Raw genomic sequence first — 20656 nt, forward strand, 5'->3', positions numbered from 1 at the left:
GCTAACTATAACATGTATGAAACCTATGGTTTTTTCAGTGAATATATTTATATACATATACACATAATATACACACACACATATATTATATATATATATAGCATGGTGGGAGCCTCCGTTCTCTTTATAAGAACGTGTTAGACATTTTCTTCTCACAGCCTAGTTATGACATCAGTAAAGGCATTTAATATAATATGGACATAGCTGCTTCGTTCTATAACCAGAAAACATCAAATTGCCTTTGAGATAACAATTATTAGTACTTCAAATATTTCTTTATTTAATTAACTTGCAAATTAAATCTACCAAGAAAAAACAAGCTAGACAAACCTTAACGGGTGCCCTACAAGGGGCTTAAAGTGATATATGCAAGGGATGAAGAAATATGATCACATCACCACCCACTCCTCCAATTTGCTGGAACGCCATTAGCTCACCTCAGTCCACTACATCAAAACCAGGTACATTATTACTAACATTAAGGATTTAGTGGGCCAGCAAAGCCACATGACCCGAGGCACTCCTCTTATCTTAGGGGCACACTCACCATCTCTGCTAGCTCTCACAATCCTACAGTCAGGACATCATCATTGCAGATGAAGGGTACAAAAGAAAAAAAAATAAGGGCCCAGATATTTTCCAACTATGCGCCCAGGCTCAGAAATAAAATCCATGTATCCATTAACATCTCATCCAACACTACCTGCTGCAGTGTAGGGAAGAGTTGAAGACACTTCTTGAAAGAACACCACATCACAATAAAATAACAAACCACTAACCACTTCTGTCAGTAGTTTACTGTATAGTTCCCTTTCTTTGACCCTGACCAGAACCTTCCTGCATTTTTGGGCAGATTCCAGCTACACAAGTACATACATGTATTAATCTTTTAATCAGCACACTACTCTCTGGGGCGATACATCTTAATGAATGTTACTTTGCATTATATTCACAAGTTGGGAGCACCACATGTTATAAATATGAGTGCAATTACATCCAACAACAAACTAGCAGAACAAAGTAATCAAAAACGAAACATTTTTTTTGGACCAGATAGCAATTGCATAGAAGGCAGTATCAACCTACACAATGTAATGAGATAGGTGCTGCTAAAACAAATATATGGAATCTGTAATGTCTCAAATGTTCAGTACGGAGTTTCAGAGCATCCATTTTGCAAAAGAGACAGATTGCAGCCTGGCATACATCACTGACTTCACGGACTCCAGTATCTGTACAACAGAGCAGGTCACAAACTGCCAGCATTATAGAAATGTTAAGATTAACACTTTGTTTACTTCTTGTAGATGAAATCAGCACGTCTGTCTTTAATAGCTGCAAACTTCTCAATTACTTGAATATTAAAGTCTGGAATTCGCTTAACAAGGTCTCTCTCTATAGATAGCATTGCTAAAGCATTTAGTCTTTCTTCAATTATGGTGCTCCTCAAGAATGTCTTAATTCTTTTCAAAGTTGGAAAACATCGTTCTGACTCAGTTGTTGTCATGGGAGTAGTTAGGAGTATTTTTAGTAAAGTCATTGTCTCTGTAAGCGAGTTTTCCATATTAAGTTTTTGAATTAAAGCCAGCAAAGAAACAATGCCATTACACTGCTGATAGACTTGCATTCCGTATAGTACAGTTAACTCTGTTCTTAGATCTGCTTTGTTGAGCATAGGATAAGTTTCCACAGCTTCACGCAGTGCTTGCTCAGGGAAAGAAGTATCATAATTTGCAAACAGGTCACTTTGTAGTAATGTGGCACTCACCAAATGCTTTGAAAAAAAAAAACGTTCCTTTGCATGCTTAACAATAATGTCACATATTTGCTTTGCAAGTCGTACCAGTCTGTTGATGTTTTTTCTACGGTTTGAAAAAATAGAATCTGTTGGCAGTCTGCAGTCTAAACTGTCAATTCCTTCTCTAACTTTGATCATGCCGGTGACAAACTGCATTGTAGCCGACTGTATAAATACAGTCTCTATATCACATTTTTGTAGCTGGTTATGGAATTTTTCAAGAAGAGACATTATTTCATAAAACAAAACCAGAAAGAACTGGAACTCCCTGTCTTGTAGTGTTCTAGCAAAGCCACGGGCCTCACTTCGACTTTTGTATTCAAAATCGCCATTGGCTTCAATGGTATTGAAACATTTCTCAAGATCAACCCTACATTCATATATTAGGTTGACTGTGCGGGTGTCAAAGTTCAAACAAGTTTCACATCCATTTGGAACCCTACTCGCCACAATGTCCTGAAGTATTTTGGTTCTTTTGGATGAACCGGAGAAGAATGCTGCAATGCCGGCTACATCCAAAAAGAAAATGTAGGCCTCAGTGATCTTGCCTACTGCTTGTTGCACAATAAGATTTAGTTCGTGGGCGTAACAGTGTACAGAATGAGCATTAGGGTACACAGCTTGAATTTTTTTCTGTATCCCACTAAAAATTCCACTCATATCTGAAGCACCATCGTAGCTTTGTGCAATTAGTTTTTGCTTTTCATAGTGCTCTGGAAAAATCAAGTCCAGTTCTGTGAGCATAGATGTAGCAACAGTTTCTGTAATGGAGTCACCTAAATGTATAAAACCATAGAATCTCTCAACTACTTTAATGTCATTTTCAATATACCGAAAGATTATTGCGGCCTGTGTTTTATTGGCCACATCAGTGGTGTCATCAGCTTGAATAGCGACAAAGTCTGTGGTTTTCATCTGCTGGACAATGTAGCTTCTTACAATCTCTAGCATACATTCAAGAAGTTCATTTTGTATGGTTTTAGCGGTGCCCTTTAACACTGCAACATTTGCTAAACGTGCTTCCATTTCATGGTCTAAGCTTGCACTTAAATCTACAAGACCTCTTAACATACCAGGATTTGAGGAGCTTTTAGATTCGTCATGCCCTCGTAACACAAGTTCAAAAGCACCACAGAAACGAATACAATCAATTAATGTTGACAGTATGCGTCTATTTTTATCGACTGCTTCATTGTGTTTCATTATTGCTCTTCGGTATGTGTCGCTCATGTGGGCTTCAATGGTTGCATCTCCCAACATTCCCAGTCTCGTCAGGTTTTCTATATGACCTTTCATGTGTGCATGCTTCCTTATGTTAATTGCCAAATGCTTCAAGTCTGTCACTCCTTTTCGAGCCCAATTAACGTCACCACCAAACAGCAAGCAGGGAAAGCAGAACACAGAATTTTTTGAAGTACTTCCTGTAAGCCAATCAACTTTTGTGTACCAGGTTTTTGAGAATGTACGTTTGCATATCTTCCCTCTGTCTAGGGCAGATTGTTGTAGTTGTATGTCTGGCCGGTCAGGTCCTAACCGTTTTATCATTAGTTTGTTTTCATGACTCAGTCCGGGGAATGGTTTTGCAAGTAGCTGCTCTACTGTATTCATCGTCTCTTGCCAATAATAAAGGTACCTGTAAAATTTAAATATAATGTGTAAGATTATGAAAACTTTACTCACATTTCTCTCTAAATGCATATACTGAGTACTTTAGCGTTATACCTGGACAATGTCCCTTTGCACTACATGACTTATTAATATAGCCTTATCTCTGGCTATTCCGGTAGTTGAAGGCTCTGAACAGAGATAGGCTTAGACAGGCAGGGGCCTATAACTAGGGAGAAGGCCTTTAACAACCAGTACAGCCAAGACAGAAGGTCCAAAAGACTTACCACATTCCATCCACAAAGGATAGATTAATTTTTATAAAAAGAAAGAAACAAAGATAAACCTTGTGCCTAACAAAAAATGAATGTGTGTCCTCATGTAACGTAACTGGTGCTATGTAAAGCGCTCTGATACCCGAATGGATTTGGGTCAAGTTCGCATATAAACTCTGCACAAAAAAAAAAAAACGTGGAATGTTGAAGCAGAATGCTTAAATCAGCCACTTCATTGTCCTCAACTGGGCTCTCAACACTCCAGTCTTCCAAAATTATTATATACCTCCACAAATTACACTATCCCACCCACTATGTAGACCACGTACATAGACCTTGACTACTTTGTAAAAAATTGAAAAGCATCAGTTTTCTTACTTTAAACCTTGGAGGTCAGCTGCAACAAGTGCAGCAAAGGAGATTAGGTTCTGTGCAAGATGTCTTCTTCGTCAAAGAAACTATGTAAACTTCTTCAGACTTTATCAAGCTGAAAAGAAAAAGACTACATAATTAGTGATGCCAGTCAGACACATAAATTACACATAACAGACAAATTAGTTTATACTACACTGTGAAAATCACTTATGTGAAAAGGGATTTCTCTGAAGTGCTCTCAAATAAATGGTAATACACACAACTATTGGTCTTCACTGAGGGTTAGGACAATTTAACTCAATTAACATATCCCGAGGCAATACTGCTAAGCCTAACACCCCAATCAAGAGGAGTGGGCGAGTGTACACCCAGTAGAGGGAAAAGCAGAGTAATAGTCATTGCTGTATCATAGCTGAAGAAAGTCGACTGGGTGATTCAGTTGCAAGGGGCTCTCACGCTTTGATTTGATCTATGGATTTGCGTGTACCTTGGTCTGAAGTTCTCACCAGTCGCTCTGAGGTGATGTCCATAAATTAAATCAGCAGGCAGTCAATCTTCAAGGTGACGCAGGTGGATTAGAGACCTCACCCACAGAGAAGCAAGAACTAACTGACAGACTTCAATAATCAACATTCTCCCTGCAAGTGCTCACATTCTAGATTACTACACTATCTCCTGACAACCAGAACTTAAGAGAAGATGCTTACTCCAGAACACCACACACCCTCCTGATTTACATTTGCTCTCCAGATTGCTTGGTTGCGCACTTACATTACAGGGAGCCATTCCACACACATGAGGTGCGGCTGGCCTTCACAGTCTTTAAATTCTGGCAATTATGCTTTAAATGGTGATGGAAAGGTGATTGCAAGAACCCTTTGTTACTGGGCAGAATTAACTACAGCTTGTCTCTACCACTCCATCGTATGCAATGCCATTACTGGTACTGTACACGAAGAGGGAACAAAGAAAGGCACAGAAATGGCCCATCAGTCCATGGCTTTATGCACTGTGGACCAGAGCCTCCACACCACCCTCTGCTGCCTCATTAAAGACCACCTAACAGATACCCAACCGCGTATCCTGAGCATATCAAGAATAAGCTCCCTTGCTGTTATGTTAACAAATTTGCATGAGAGCAGCAGCAGGATTGATTCGAACAGGTGAACCCAGCGGACATTAGGCGTCCGAGGAGTGTTACAATGCACTAAAGGCACTTTCTGTGTTGAACCTGATATGGGGTGGAATCGCATCCTCCCCAGGTAATTCCCTGAATGATGACCTATTTTTAAAAAGAGCTCTTATTCCTTTACGAGAAAAGGCATTAAAAACGTCACCATTCAAGGAATGCAAAGGCAGGGGTGGAGGTTTTTGCTTTACCACGCAAGTCTCAATTCCTGTATTTGCCATCATTCACAGTGGGTCACAAAGTAATTGCGTGCTTTATACATTTCAGTGATGCAGGAGTTTTTGTGACTACCTGGAAAAGGACATTTGGTGATGCAACTAAATAATACAATCACACTGCAAAATGAAGGCCAATAAACCAGTTTGTAGAATATGCCAAATGGACTGTGATCTGGACTTTGCACATCAGACTTTTCGTTTTTCACTGTGTGGTGACCAACCTCTCAGTACATAATGTATAAAAAGGCACGAGTCAGATGGCCTCCAGAACCAACTAGTTCAAATTAAATTGGACAGGATTTTTTGTCCCAGCAGGAGGGAGTTTGGCTGCCATGTGTCTCAGTGAGTGCATAGTCTATGTATGACCATATGTGCGCATGAATGAGATATATGCGCATGGGTGACAGAGTCTGTGTTGTATGTATATGAGACACAGGACATACCTTTTCCACATGTGGCACCGTTACATGTACAACACAGACAACCATTTTTTTTAAATGGGAAAATTTCAAAGTGCAATGGAATGTCCTGCAAAACAAAATCCTAATAAGGAACATTTTTCTGCACTTGATGGAACATTTTTCTGCACTTAAAGATTCTCCCTTTTTAAAACAAAAATGCCTTTTTCCAGTTATAAATATGGACAGCGAGTCTGCCAGTTACTGGGAGCAAGATTCCTGCTGCGTGAAAATGAGACACTGTGAAACGGGAGAAAATTCAACTGAACTTAACTTTGTTTATATGCATTACATAAAACTCATTATGTTAATTCTATTACAGGACCGGAGGCTTCAGATTATGCTTCTCTTTCGTTTACTGCAAACCAACAGCAGCCAATGAGAATCATGATAACAGTATAACATAACATTCCCAGAATGCTTATGGTAAAAGAAATAACAACCATAGAGACTAGCTCTATATAGCAATCAGTCAAACTGGAACACTTCCTCTTTCTTTGCTGCTCCTACACAGAGATAAGTGCTCGATTTGGCATATCTTGCTTTGTCTCTTGCGTTGTGTTTTACGAGTGTTTGCAGCCTTTATTGGGGGATTACTATGTATTTGGTGCCTATTTGATGCTATTACCTCGTTGTGCATTTTCGACTCGCGCGCTCGCTTTGGAACAGCGCTTGGCGCTCGTGCGCTGCAACGGCCGATCGGAAGGTGGCGGTTCCGCCTTTGAAGCGCGCCTCACCTTCCGATCGCCGTCTCCCTTGTGCCCAGAGTATTTCGCCGCGTTACTGTGGCAGGCGGCGCTCCCCCTCATTTGAGCCCGCAGGAAACTTGAGCCTCGCGTAGCCCAATTGGGCTCCTTGACGCTTAATTCATATTCCTCCACGCGTTTTTCTTCGCGCGTTGGAGGTTCAGGTGTCCGGAGTGAGTTCCCTTCGTACTGACGCCTGCCCAGGTTGTAAAATAGTGGCAGGCCCCAGCTGGGTGCAGGCTGGTAGGATTTTTAGGCTCTTTATACCCTTTGGGTGCCCTGACTACAGCTTTGCTGAGGAGCATACAATGACTTTGTTCTAGTGTACTTGCACCAGGGTGGCTCCCCCTTGACTGATCCCTTTGGGATAGATATATATATATATATATATATATATTTTTTTTTAAGTCTTTACGTGCCGCCTTCTCCCTGGTGGACATGGAAGACTGGGTCTACTTTGAGGAGGATGAGTATGGGTACTATGAGGAGGAACATGCCCCCCTCGAGGACAACCTTGTGCAGGCTTTAGACGCCTCTGTCCAGGACTCTGTCACTAAGGAGGTGGAGGTGGCAGTCCCCAAGATCGTAAATACAGCATTGGCTGCAGCATTAAAGCCCATTACAGCGCAGCTGGAAACTTTCGCCAAACGGCATGGACTGTTGCAACAAGATACCATACAGGCATCTACTTCGTCAGGGGGTAAATCAAAATCTAAATCTAAATCCTCCAATTGGCCTCATGTCCAAACAATCACCACTCTTCCTCCCCCTGCGTCCAGGGACCACCCATATTCTGGGGCCCCTAAGCCTTTGCCTGCGGCATCCAGGGTGGTCACGGATACTGATACCGACACAGACACAGATTCCTCCAACCACACTGTAGCCCAAGAAGAAAAAATCTAAAAAGTCAGGGGTGCGTTCTCAATCGCCCCCCCCGTCTATCAGCCTTCTACACCCTTTGACTTTAATCCCCAAGATATAGTGCACCCTAGGTCTTCAGATTGGGCGCCTCCTCCGGAGGTGGCGGACTACATCCACCAGAATTTACGGCTTAGTTTCGATAGGGATGTCAGGAACCGCCTGAGGTCAGAATGCCCCCGTCCAGATGTTCCGGACAAGGTCGCGGAGACCCCGGAAATAGACCCCAACATGTTAGCGTTCTTGAAAAAGTTTCAGAAGGATCCTAAGAAGGGCATCGACCGCGCTTGGCGCGTATGCCAAGATAAGTTGTTAGACACTATTGGCCCATTGTCAAAAATTTTGGAGATGGCTCTGAAGGCCAAGGAGTCTGGAGCTCTGATTGACCCTGACATTTTGGCAGGTTGGACCCAACGTGCTATATGCTTCCTAGGCAATGTAAACTGCGCCATTTCAGCCGAGCGCAGGAAATCCCTCTTGATGCGCATGGATACTAACCGGACGGAATTGGCTGGGGCGGAACCAGGCCCACTGGCGGACGGCTTACTCTTCGGAGACCGTTTCGTGAAGGACGTCTCTAAGTATGTAGGGACATTCACGAGTATAGATAAAGCCCAGTCCAATATCAAACGGGTGTTCACCACTGACCTGTTTGGAAGGGCCGGACGAGGCAGCGGCCGCTCGTCAGGCCGCCAGTACCAGCAAGGTCCCGCGAGAGGTGGTTATGGCCGAGGCCGCAGAGACTTTCAAGATTCAACAAGAGGTGGCACCTTCTACCCTACGAGGCGATCCAATCGTCGCGGGTTCCACCGTGGTGGCAACAGAGGAAACTCCCGTCCTCAGATTACAACAGGTAAGCCCAGTGTCTTTGTCTGTTTATCCTCTGGGGGGTCGGATTCGCCATTTTCTTCACAATTGGCAGGCCCTTACTCAGGACGCTTGGGTTCTTCAAACAGTGCAGGGTTTTCACATAGATTTCTATCAGACTCCTTGTCAGGAGTCGACTCCCAAACCCCTATATTTTTCCCAACAAGACGTGCATTTTATAGATCTAGAGTTAGACGAGCTGCTGCGCAAGCACGCGGTGACCTATTGCGAGAACGGCGGTCCCGTAGGCTTCTGCAGCACAGTGTTCCTCGTACAGAAGAGGGGTGGGGGATTCCGTCTGGTTCTCAACCTGAAGGGGTTCAATTCCTTTGTCCTTTATCGACACTTCAAGATGGAGGGTTTCCATCTTCTGGCGGATTTCTTGAGACGGGGGGGGATTGGCTAGTCCGCCTCGATCTCAAAGACGCATACCTTACAGTGCCCATTTTTCCCCCCCATCGCAGATTTCTACAGTTTCAGTGGCGCGGCAGGCGCCTGGAATATTTGGTCCTACCTTTTGGCCTTTCCTCGGCTCCGTGGTGTTTTACCAAACTCCTGAAGCCAGTGGTAGCGCATCTCAGGGAGCAGGGCATACGTCTTATAATTTATCTCGACGATATTCTGATTATGGCCCCTTCGGCGCACATAGCATCTCTCCACCTGCAGCTGGCGATGTCGCTATTAGAGAGTCTGGGTTTTGTTGTGAACAGGGAGAAGTCGGTCCTCTCTCCGACGCAATCCCTGGAATTCCTGGGATTTATGGTCAATACGCAGTCGGCGCAGTTGATTCTGCCCAAACACAAAATCAGGGACCTGAAGAAAAAATTGAGGAAGGTCCTGGACCGGCAGGTAATGTCTCTGAGGGAGATCGCGCGGCTGGTGGGCCTGCTAGCATCATCCATACAGGCGATCTTCCCGGGCCCTCTCCACTATCGCGCTTTAAGATCGGACATCTCCAGAAGGGCCTCTCCTATTCAGACCTTGTCCCGCTCTCGGAGGAAGCCCGAGTAGAAATCCAATGGTGGTTGACCCATGTGGAGGCATGGAACGGTCGGGCGATCTTCGGTTCTCACCCCGAAGTGATCATAGAATCGGATGCCAGCAGGTCGGGCTGGGGAGCCCGTTGCGGGGACGTCACGACGGGGGGCAGATGGTCTCGCCAGGAGTTGGAGCTTCATATCAATTGTCTCGAACTCATGGCGGGCTCGTTTGCGATTCGCACCCTCTCCCCCAGGAAGGTTTCTTGCTGTATTCTGTTGAGAATGGACAACATTTCAGCTGTATGCTATTTCAACAAGCTGGGGGGTACCAGGTCCCCGATGTTGGCAGAGAAAGCCAAAGATTTTTGGCATTATTGCCTAGCGCATCAGATATCGGTCAGGGCGGAGTACCTTCCGGGGCGAGACAATGCGGTGGCGGATTGGCATTCACGTCACTTGAAGGATTACAGCGATTGGAAGCTCCATCCATCCCTGTTCCATCAGATCCAAACGCTGTGGGGCCATTTTCACACGGATCTTTTTGCCTCCAGACTGAACTGTCAGCTCGAAGCGTTCTTCAGCTGGAGGCCGGATCCCTTGGCGAAAGCAACAGATGCATTCACCCAGGATTGGTCTCTGAACCTCCACTACGCATTTCCCCCCTTTTCTTCTGATTCCCAGGGTGGCGAATCAAGTTTTTTGGCAGGGAGCGGAGATTGTGTTGATTACTCCAATCTGGAAGCCGCAACCGTGGTTCCCAGTTCTCCTAGAGATGACGTGTGACTGCCCGCTCCGCCTCCCTTGCTTCCCTCACATGCTCCAGGGCCCTCAGGGAGAGCTCCATCCACTAGTTCTAGCGGGGCAGCTGTCCCTGATGGCCTGGAGGCTTTCCGGCAACAGTGGTCGTTGCCAGGAATTTCGGAACAAGCTTCCACCTTTATTCAACAGGCTTGGGCCCCTTCTACCAGAAAGAGATACGGTTCGGCCTGGAAGGCCTGGTTGGGTTGGTGCTTGGAGAGACATCTGGATCCCGTGGAAGCAGATCTCTCTCACATATTGAATTTTCTATCTCAAAAAGCCGCCGAAGGTCTATCCTACAGATCAGTGAATAATTTTCGTTCCGCCATTTCAGCAGGGCATTCACAAGTAGATGGCCGGCCGGTAGGCATGCACCCAGTGGTGTGTAAGCTCCTGAAAGGAATTCGCGTTTCCAACCCACCTAAGGCTAAGTATACTTTTTTGTGGGATGTTTCTAAAGTTTTGACTCTGTTTGATGCATGGCCCAATAATTAATTATTATCTCGTAAGCAATTGTCAGCTAAGCTTGCCATGTTGTTGTGTTTATCTTCATGCCGCAGGGTGTCAGATGTTAACGTGCTTGATTTGGAGGGTAGGATTTTCTCTCCTGAAGGAGTGTCATTTGTTATAACTGCTCGCACGAAAACTTTTTCCAGGTCTATAGATTACAATGCTTTCCCTTTGAATGAAAAACTTTGTGTGGTCAAATGTCTTAAGGTATATGAGGATTGTACACGACCAATTTGCCCTTCTGGTTGTTCTAGGTTACTTATTGCCTTACAGAAACCGTTTAAACCGGTGACTTCCGCTACTATTGCCAGGTGGCTGAGATTTGTTATGTCAGAAGCAGGCATTGATGTTAATGTGTTTGTGGCACATTCAGTCAGAGGTGCTATGGCCTCCAAGTCTTTTATGCTGGGTACCAGTATACAGGATATCATGAAAGCGGCAGACTGGTCTTCCAGCTCTACCTTCAAACAGTTTTATTATAAACCTGTGGGCGATGTTGCCGCTGTGGTATTACATAAGCGTTAAACTAGCATATTCTGAAGCCTCCGGTCCTGTAATAGAATAAAAAATTAGCTAGCATTCGCGCCAAGAATTTTCAATTCTATTAAGGACACGGAGGCGAGGATTATCCTCCCAGGGACAATGAATATTGGTGATGATTCATAATGTCATGTTACCCACCCTGAGTTATCAGTCGATGACAATTATTACGAGGATGGTATTTCTGTTTCAGGCGCTGATCAGAAAGGAGATTAGACCAGATGGTGATCCTCTGAGGAGTGCGTTCCATGTTTTCACTTGCCAGTTCTATGATTCCTGGGATTCCAGCCGGTTGGAGTGGTTTGGATGTTCGCTATGGCTATCGGACTTATACTGATGGACTTGGACTCTGCTCGTTGGGCAAAGAAAGAGGAAGTGTTCCGGTTTGACTGATTGTTATATAGAGCTAGTCTCTATGGTTGTTATTTCTTTTACCATTCTGGGAATGTTATGTTATACTGTTATCATGATTCTCATTGGCTGCTGTTGGTTTGCAGTAAACGAAAGAAGTACAATCCTCGCCTCCGTGTCCTTAATAGAATTGAAAATTCTTGGCGCGAATGCTAGCTAATTTTTTATTCTCTCCCATGTCAAAACTGTCTTTGCAAACACTAGGCATTTTACTCCCGGTGGCCTGTAGACATGGTGTCATTTATGACAGGAAACTAAGGCATATGTTAAATTGTAAGGAATTTAAAGTAAAGAAACATCCTTCATAAAAAAATTAGGACTTAATTTGCTTAAGTCAAAGAAGCGAAAAACATTAGAGCGTAATATTCCAAGAAACAGGTTTCTTCACTTTAAATTTCTCCCATTTAAAAGAAAATGACTGTTTTTCAGTTATAAATATGGCACTGTGTCTGCCAGCCAAAGACGCCTGCTGCTTTTATATGCGCTGAAAAGGGATACAATTAAAATGAAGAGTTCATTTAATCATTGCATTAACTTCATTTTAATTTTCTCCCAATTAATTGCATTCTGAACCACCCTTTTGTTCTCATGTCCAATATTGAGTTGAGACTGACTTATTCAAGAGATAAAGACCTTGTTGCTTCGGTTTTGAACTTCTGTGACCCACCAGGGTCTCAATTTCAAGTGGAACATTGCTCATTATCAGGCTCTGCTATCTGCAGCTTAAAAACAATGTAAAATAAACATAGCCTTTCCTTAACTTCAAAAGGAAAAAACAACACTTATTTATTGCAGTTCTTAGTTAAATATAAACTTAAGGTTTCTATGAACCACTGGTAGCTTGCTGTCGACTGGTTGGAGATACCAACTCTATCTTTTAAAACCCAGTCCAGATTACACTAAGGAAATAAATCCAAAGGACTTGGACATCCTATGGTAAGGTACAATATATTGTACACACCAGGGCTTAGGAAAGCACAAGACCATTTAGTTGGCGGTTTCCATGACAACACTTCATGTTGAGTCTGTTTCTACCCTTGGGGTAGCATACCATTAGAACATGAAAAAAAAGGAAATGTGAAAGCAATACACAGACCTTCATGATATTTCTAAATATATATATTGTAGGGGACACCTCTGCATGGGCTAAAGCATGGGTAATCAAAACTCTCTCTCTGGGTCAAAATTTCAGTCTGGTTTGTGGATAAGGGCTGCGCTGGCGGGGGCGGAGTTAGAGTATTCGGAGGGAAAAAACCTTTGCAAAACATAACGGTGGTCACATAGGGGCAAAGCTGTGCAGCAAGTGTAACAGAGGGAGGCACAGAAAAACAAGCATTGGAAATGCAATAGGTTTAAAATTTGCTTGAGTTAGAGCTATTGGTGTTGTAAATGAGAATGTATTTTACCTATGTGTTATGTGGTGTCTAGTGGAATTATGTGGCTTGGATTGGAATTGTTAATTGTGTGGTGTGGAGTGTATTTGTGTAGTGGAATTGTGTAGTAAGGTGTGCAGTGGAATTAGGTGGATATTAAATATGTGGTATTGAGTTTATTGAAAATATATGTAGTGTATTGGAATTATATGGAGTGGTATTGTGTATTACGGTATTTTGTGTTTTGGAGTGGTATTTAGTGGAGTTTAATTAAGTGGTGTGCTGTTGAATTTTGTGGCATGATGTGGAAATCTGGTGAGGATTGAATGTATGTGGTGTGTTGTGTAATTAGGTTGTTGAGTTGCATTATGCAGGTTAGTGTTGAATTTTGTGTGTAGATTGGAAACGTGTCGAGTTGAATTGTGTGGGGTGGAACTGTGTGGATAAGTTTGCCTTTTGGTGATAATAAAAATATAAATAAATCGGTAGGAGCTAAGCTTTAGATTTTTTTGGGTGTTTATAAAAAAAAAAAAGAAAATGTGCAATTTTTTTTTATTTTTTTTAGTATAACGAGTGTTTAGGCAATTATAACATGTAGTACAAAATTACAGCAAATATTGTGATGGTGAAATCCGCAAGATTGAAAATCCGGCCTCGGAAATATGCACAATTTATTTTTTGAACGCATCACAGAGGAGGGAAGGGTAGATGGGCGAGACGGAGCAACAAGGAGCGTGGAGACGGAAAGAGAAGCACAGTAGGGGGGGCAGCCTGTAAATATATGCACTCTCGTGAAGTGCTGTATGAGGATGTATGTATGAGTAATTCTTTTTAAAAGTGGAAACCCACATTTTATGAATGAAAAGATTTTAGACTGGTAAAAACTTTGAGTGTAAGTTGAACACAAAATCGCAAATGGATTTGTGATTCTGTTCCTGAGTGCACGTTCTCGTCTCTATTTTCTTTATGCTTAATTTGTGCATAACAAACATGAAGATGCTGAAAAAAACTTGTGAAGCTTCACATTTGATGGTCATGATTGCATACTACTAGGTAATAGTATTGGCCAACAGAATTTATTTTGTTTGAGGCATCATTGGAGGATGGGGTTGTGGAAATGGTAACCTTCATGTCAATTTTTTTTTTTTAACTTTCGATGATGGTTTAGTCACCTGCCAGTTATTGGCGTATCTCATGTACTAGTGATTCTCCTGTTGTGAAAAGTCCCAGGACCAATGTAAGCCTTCTAGACATGCAAGACATTTTATTTTTCGACACCTTGCATCAACGTATCTAAAGTACAGTGAGCCTGAGGTAAAATAAAAATAAAAAATAATGAAATGATTGATTAGGAAACTAACTCTAAGCATTGCATGAATAGTCTATAATGAATATCCTTAAAGAACAACAAGGAGAGGATAACCCATGGAAAAATAACTACATTAAAAAACAGCTTGATCTTTTCCTCTATAATGGAAAAATAAAATCTCATCATTGACGGCGAGATGCAAGGATGGAAACCTTAAATAGAGCAAAATGAGAAACGACAAAAGTAGCACATACGGAGATACAGGAACCGTGTGTGGGCAGAATGCATTGCTCACTTATGGAAAAAACATTTTCCACGCGGTGCACAAAGACAACCTGTGTTTTCATTAATTTAGGATTCAAATAACCGGAAATAAAAATGCATGCCTTGGGATCACAAATTTTTCTTAATGCTTTCTTTTTTATATCTTCATTTGTAGTGAAAGCCAATGTAGTCCACCCCCTACCTCCTAAGTGGCTGTAGCGCAGTTTCAAATATCAGTTCAGAAGTTTGCATTATTGTGCAAGTTGGCTGTCATTTTGGCCTTGCTCTTCTCTGTCTATTCAGATAAGGAGCTTGTATTAGAAGCATTGGCAACTCCAACATGTCTCATCTGGCCACCCATTGGTGCTCCTGCACTTAACTCATAAATGCGTACTCTGTGGCTATCATGTAATAGTAAGAAAACACATTCCAAAACGGTTGCCATTAATGTGCCTTCATGCGTGCGCGCTGTGATGCACAAGCGGCTTTCAGAGCTGGGGGCGGAGACTAGTCAGCAAAGAAAGCTTTACAACAGGCCCCCTAAAAGTCGGTTTTGAAACCGCAACAGCTGACTTTTGAAGGCCCTTTGCTTCCGGAAAAGTGCCATGTGTGATGTCACAGAGGCAATCAGCAAACACAAAAGAGGGCCCCTGGAGCACACCTAGTGAGGCTGCTATCGTGCATGCTCCAGTGCCCCCCCTCTAGTGTTTACTGACCCTCTTTTAAACAAGCATTGGCATAGCCAAAAGGGCTCGCATTTGGGATCTTATAAGTATTTAGCCATGCAGCACATTATGCTGGGTGCTACATCATCTACTATTGTTTAATGTGGAAGCTTTGACACTAGTAGGAACAATATAGCACTGTATTGAGAAGTAATTATTTAAAGTATTATTGGCTTTTGCTTCAGTTCAATTGACAGCAAACAGCTGGCACCGGAGAAGCTTGTGTAAGATGTCACTTCCAGAAACAAAAGCCAAGTGTAATAGAGACCTGTGTGTAAATCATGGGCATAGAAAAGGGACTGCCTGCAGAGCACAACACACAGTGGGAAAAGTAAATAGCAATGATGGTTTGTAACGTGCAGCGCTGAGCCAAACAAGCACTTGAGCTTCTAGGGGCTTTTGGAGTTTGTAAAGGATCGGCTAACAGTTTAAGGCACCTGTGCTCATCAATATAAGCGATATCTGGGAATAGCTATACTACAATTTCCTCTGACCTTATACTGACATTTGCCGCTCTCGCCCCAGCCATGACTGTGAGCCACGGGGCCAGCACCCCCAGCTGCTGAAGGAAAATTTGCAGAGGCCCTCTAATCCCTCTGTAGTGAAAGCAAAGCAATGCTGGCTGGGGTGGGAGTTAATAGAGAAGACACTGGCGTGAGGTCAGCGTAATGTAAACAGATCGAATAGTTTAAGCATTCATCAAATTTTACTTTATTTTGACTCGAACAAACACAACTATAAACATCTATCAGGACTGTTTAGGTCAATTTTGTACAAAGATTTTACTTTCAAATAATTCATATTCACTGATAAATAATAACATTATTTAAAATATGACTACATTGGCTTAGTTTGAGTTGCTTTTCTTTTATATGCTGTCACTTTCTGAGAGTCTTTCCTGCAATATGATTGCTAAAAAAGTCTTACGATGGCAGTCTTGTGTACGGGGGGAATCCTATATCACCCGGACTCTGGTCTCACAGGCTACAGCCCGTGCCTGTCGCTGGACTGCATGGAATGCAGGAGATGGCGGTGGCGCCATGGGAAGCTGGATCGGCATTGAAAGCAGCAGGCGGGGGCACCTGGGATGGAGGAACTACTGAAACCCACCACCGACTCCTAACGTGTAGAAATGGCTTGCACTGTACGAGAGGTGATGGCAAGGGACTAGAGCTCTGGACTCAGGGACTGGAACCGGCAGCCCGAAAATGCGACATGTACTTTCTGAGCAGGTGGCCCATGCAGCTGCCGTGCCCACTTAGGAGCAACCATTCCAGCTGTATTCCGACCCGCAGTGCGCACTCAATGCAGTGATCTCCAGCAGCCAGCTGAGCGTCTGGAGCAGCCAGTTGAGTTGACAGTTCCCGGGGACCGCAATGCAGAGGTAGCGCTAGAATTCAATGTATTGCAAGCAAGAACCCACAAAATAACCACGCGGGTACACACACACGCAAGCACAAATACCCAACCAAACACAGAAACACACACAATATTTCATGCGGACAAAAATGCATAATACTACAGTCACAGACATTTCGACCAACACACCATCTCCCCAATATTGTAACAGCTACAATGACATCTTCCTCGTACAGGTCATACACTTGCGCACACACACACATGCGCACGCATACACAAACATACACATTCTGACAGTATCTCTCAAAAACACTAGTAAAATAACAACAATTTTGTCTGTCTCCGTTTCACACGAGCTCATACCTGCGCGTGCTGGAGTTTGCTACATCTGAGCGTCACTGAGTTTGCTATATCTGAGCGTCACTCGCCGTGGACCTAGTGGAGTGCAGGAGCATGGTGCCCAAAACAGCTCATGCTTGGACTCGCGAGAAAAAAAAATACCGAAAAGAATAAACACATGCAGCTCCCCGAAGAAGGCGACTTCCGCAGCCGGGCTACGGAGAACGGGAGGGGGGTAGGAGCATTGTGAAGATGGACAGTGGGATGGCCCCTGCGCGCTGAAATCTTTTCAAACACTCATGCTTGTGATGGCATCCACCCTGCGGGAGCGAACATCGGCGCGCGGGCCATCTGTTTTCAATTAGCGCGCGCCTCTGCATGCTCCCGCAAGGTGGATGCCAGCACAAGCACAATTGCTGGAAAAGAGCTGACCAATTTCTAAAGGTCACCTTCTAGAGCACCGAATGCGCGCTGCCTAGGTGAGACCTAAAAACACCAGTACATTGCTTGCAAGATCCATTAACAGCTTTTGGCCTGTACCACGGCCTAAAGAATCCTTTATGCTGTCAGTTCCGGCCAACGTTACTGTGATGTGATGGTTTTTAAAATGCAGCACGTACCACAATTGTAAAGAAATATTTTACTGGAGCTTTCCTACCCTGACCTTAAACTACTATAAATAAATCTTGTCATCATTACATTACACCTCTCCATGACATGAGGATAAAAGTATTCAGTTCTGGGCTTTTAGCTAATTACATACAGCTCAGTGCGGCAAGGTAACCTTACTTAAAATGAAATACTATTCCAAAATGTCCACAAAGGGATCTCTTGCAGTACCTTGGCAATCATCCCACGGGATCTGAGGAGTCAAGTAAGAGCCAAGCATGTCACCCTAAATTTTTCTCTTAAAAAGTTAACAATTTTATTATGAGAAGATACGGAAGGAGCTGGTTGTGGAGTTTTGTATATAGATAATAACGTTTATTCATCGTTACAAAAAAAAAAAAAAAAATTCTTCTACATGGAGTATTCCTAGTTTTTTTAGGTTTAGGCAGCACTTTCAGCACATCAGATTACTACTTTTCGACCTAGTTATAGTGGTAAACAGCCTCCTGGAATATCTGCATACTTGTCCGATACAGGCGGGAGACTCACAATTTTTAAAACCAAAATGACTTTATTTTGGCTGTTTCCCTCCGGAAAATGCCTTTACATTAAAGGAAAAAAATACATTCGCCAGATTTTCTTAAAATCTCCTAAGTTCCTCTAGTAAAATGTTGCCGTATAATATGTATTTGGGGTGGGGAAGTTATGCTTTCTCCAAATATTCTAGAGCTGAAGTTAGAATCTTATATTTCATCTTTCACTGCACACAACCCTTCAAAAAACGGTGTGGTGAGCGGAATATGGCAAATGTATGACCCCTAGACTTGTATTGAAGTGCGGGGTATTTTAAGCAAAATCAGGAAAATATTATCTCTTAAAACAGCAAAATGCTACTCAGTTATGTTGTACAATAACATATAATTTAGTCTTAATGTACACGTCGACGCCCAGTAGGAACAAATATTTCGACTTACCATGAAACGACGCGAAATGTCAGACCTTTATTTCAACAGGAAAAGTTTGTTCAGACACGCGGCTCAAATCGGGGTTTGCTCGGGTGCTCACTGTATAACCAGGCCCGTAGAAGAGCGGTATCCACCCACAGACTCCGGAAGCAGTTCACAACCACAGGATAGACACTACCTTGCGCATGCGTGTACTGCCATGCTCGGCGTGGGAATGGCGCAGTATCTTGAGATTGTTCTAGCTGCTAGCAGGAAGGAGAAGGCACGGGTCCTGCTGGAAGGAGGAGGAGCCTCACACTGAATGTCGCGCATGCCCGGTTTAATGTCACTTGGGGAAGTTGATTAGTGCCCTATCCCCGAACTGACCCCATCAAAAGACCCACAAAACCCCACACTGGAAGCATGGAGGAGGTCCCTGCCCTAACTCCTCAAGTGTACTGGGCACAGCGTCACAAAGAGCTTTACCTGCGGGTGGGACTAAGCGACGTACAGGTAGGGAAAGCGTTCGGAGATGGCCCTGTACGCACCTGGAATCGTCCATGGGGTGTAAAGTCGGGATTACAATAATAGATGCGGAAAAACATTAGCGTGAAGGACACAACAAAAAGATGCAGGTATAACGGATTCCGAAGTGTAGAGGTAGGAGGGTGGAGAAGACTGGATCAAAGGGTTCCTTGGCAGGTGGTGGGAGAAGGGTTTTAGAGGTACGGCCATAGAATCGCTGGATGGAGGTGCCAAATGGTTTTAGAGGGAGCCTACTGTGGCAGTGCAGAGTGAAACTGCACGCACCGATGAATCCGAGTGGTGCAAATTAAAAGGGGATTTGATATAAGCTTGTAAGGAGTGATCGGATGGTGCTGTGTACACACAAGGTCATGGACGTCCGCGGGGGGAGGGGGGCAAGGAGGGGCGCTTGTCCCCCCCCCTGCAGCGCCCCTCCTTGCTCCCCCTGCGGCCGCCCACTCTTTTACGGACGCCTTTTGTTCGTAATTCAGGGTTCTGCAGGGAGCAGATGTGTCCCTGCCAGAGGCCTCAACTCTCTGATGGGGCGCCTCGCACTCCTCGCAGCCCCTCCAGCCCATTGTCATTCTGTCTGTGGCTGATTATCACAAACAGAATGATAATGGCCAGTTTGAGCTGCGCGCCACAAGCACGAGTGGTTAGGTCTGGACACCAAGACCTCCTTGGGACCTTACACGTATTTAGTTATGCAGCACAATATCCTTAGTGCAACAACACTAGCTATTGCATGGCTAAACGCTTATACGGTCCCAAAGCGAGACATATTGGCAATGCCAATGCTTGTTTAATTTAGCGATAGAGAGTTGTCGTATTATTTTTTGTGAGAGTAGCTGAGTGTTATTTATTGATATAGTTTGTTAGAGTAATTGCGTTTGACTGAGTGTGTGAGTTAGTTAGGTAACGTGTTTATGAGAGGACATCTATTTTAGAGATAGAGTGGAATCTGTACTTATTTTCTGCGAGTGTTAGACTAACGTACTTAGTGATATAGAGGTTGGTAGAGTTAGTGTGTGAGACTGTGTGGCAGAGTGAGTGTGTGAGACATAGTGTGTGCGATGCTTGTTTTGTGATAGAGAGTTGGTGATGGCAGTGCTTAATTTAAAAATGCATGTCCTCTTCTTAGGAGTTAGTTTGCACTAGAACATTCCTCCCGCTTACGGCTCCTAAAATATATTCTTGTGATTGTGGCAAAACCACGCCATCCTTCTCCTAGTGCGTAAACCAACGTGTCACTAAGTTGTGTTTCTGTCAAGTGATTTTGTTTTTTATTACTTGCTGTTAATCGTAAACCACTTCTTTTTAGTAATGACTCGTTGGCGTTTGTTAAGATGTGTTGTATTGGGCAAGAGATCTGCCTGGTGCGGGAGTGCGAGTCCTTTAAGGCATCGTTTAAACACCTAGTTCACACAAAACAAAGACAATGTTCAGTATTAATAAAGCCCCGGGGTAAATGAACCAATCACCCAACAAAAAAAGTGCGTGGGGTAAACAAACTAATGGCTC

The 20656-nt window shown here is 43.6% G+C and overlaps 2 protein-coding genes across 3 annotated transcripts in view; one reads left to right on the top strand and one right to left on the bottom strand.

Annotated features, from left to right (window-relative positions):
• Positions 1-259: 259 nt before the first annotated feature.
• On the bottom strand, positions 260-18847 carry LOC146860663 (zinc finger MYM-type protein 1-like). Its single transcript, XM_085644588.1, has 3 exons — positions 18641-18847; positions 4057-4165; positions 260-3431 (listed from the first exon to the last, which is right to left on the bottom strand). Exon 3 carries the CDS (start codon positions 3404-3406, stop codon positions 1295-1297), a length of 2112 nt encoding a protein of 703 aa, XP_085500714.1. The 5' UTR covers positions 3407-3431; positions 4057-4165; positions 18641-18847; the 3' UTR covers positions 260-1294.
• The window catches only part of HACD3 (3-hydroxyacyl-CoA dehydratase 3), a 309056-nt gene continuing 307229 nt past the window's right edge, over positions 18830-20656 (top strand). The window contains exon 1 of one of the 2 annotated variants that reach the window (XM_085644589.1): positions 18830-19123. In XM_085644589.1, the coding sequence (XP_085500715.1) occupies positions 19034-19123 (90 nt within the window). In that variant the 5' untranslated portion in view covers positions 18830-19033. Of the gene's footprint in view, positions 19246-20656 lie in introns of both variants that reach the window. The other variant, XM_085644590.1, reaches the window with a different exon arrangement.

This window comes from Triturus cristatus, chromosome 3_1 (genome assembly GCF_964204655.1).
Source record: "Triturus cristatus chromosome 3_1, aTriCri1.1, whole genome shotgun sequence".
Taxonomy (NCBI): domain Eukaryota; kingdom Metazoa; phylum Chordata; class Amphibia; order Caudata; family Salamandridae; genus Triturus; species Triturus cristatus.

Excerpts from the sequence above, each read along its gene's own strand:
- LOC146860663 (XM_085644588.1), bottom strand. The coding sequence starts at position 3,406 with ATGAATACAGTAGAGCAGCTACTTGCAAAACCATTCCCCGGACTGAGT.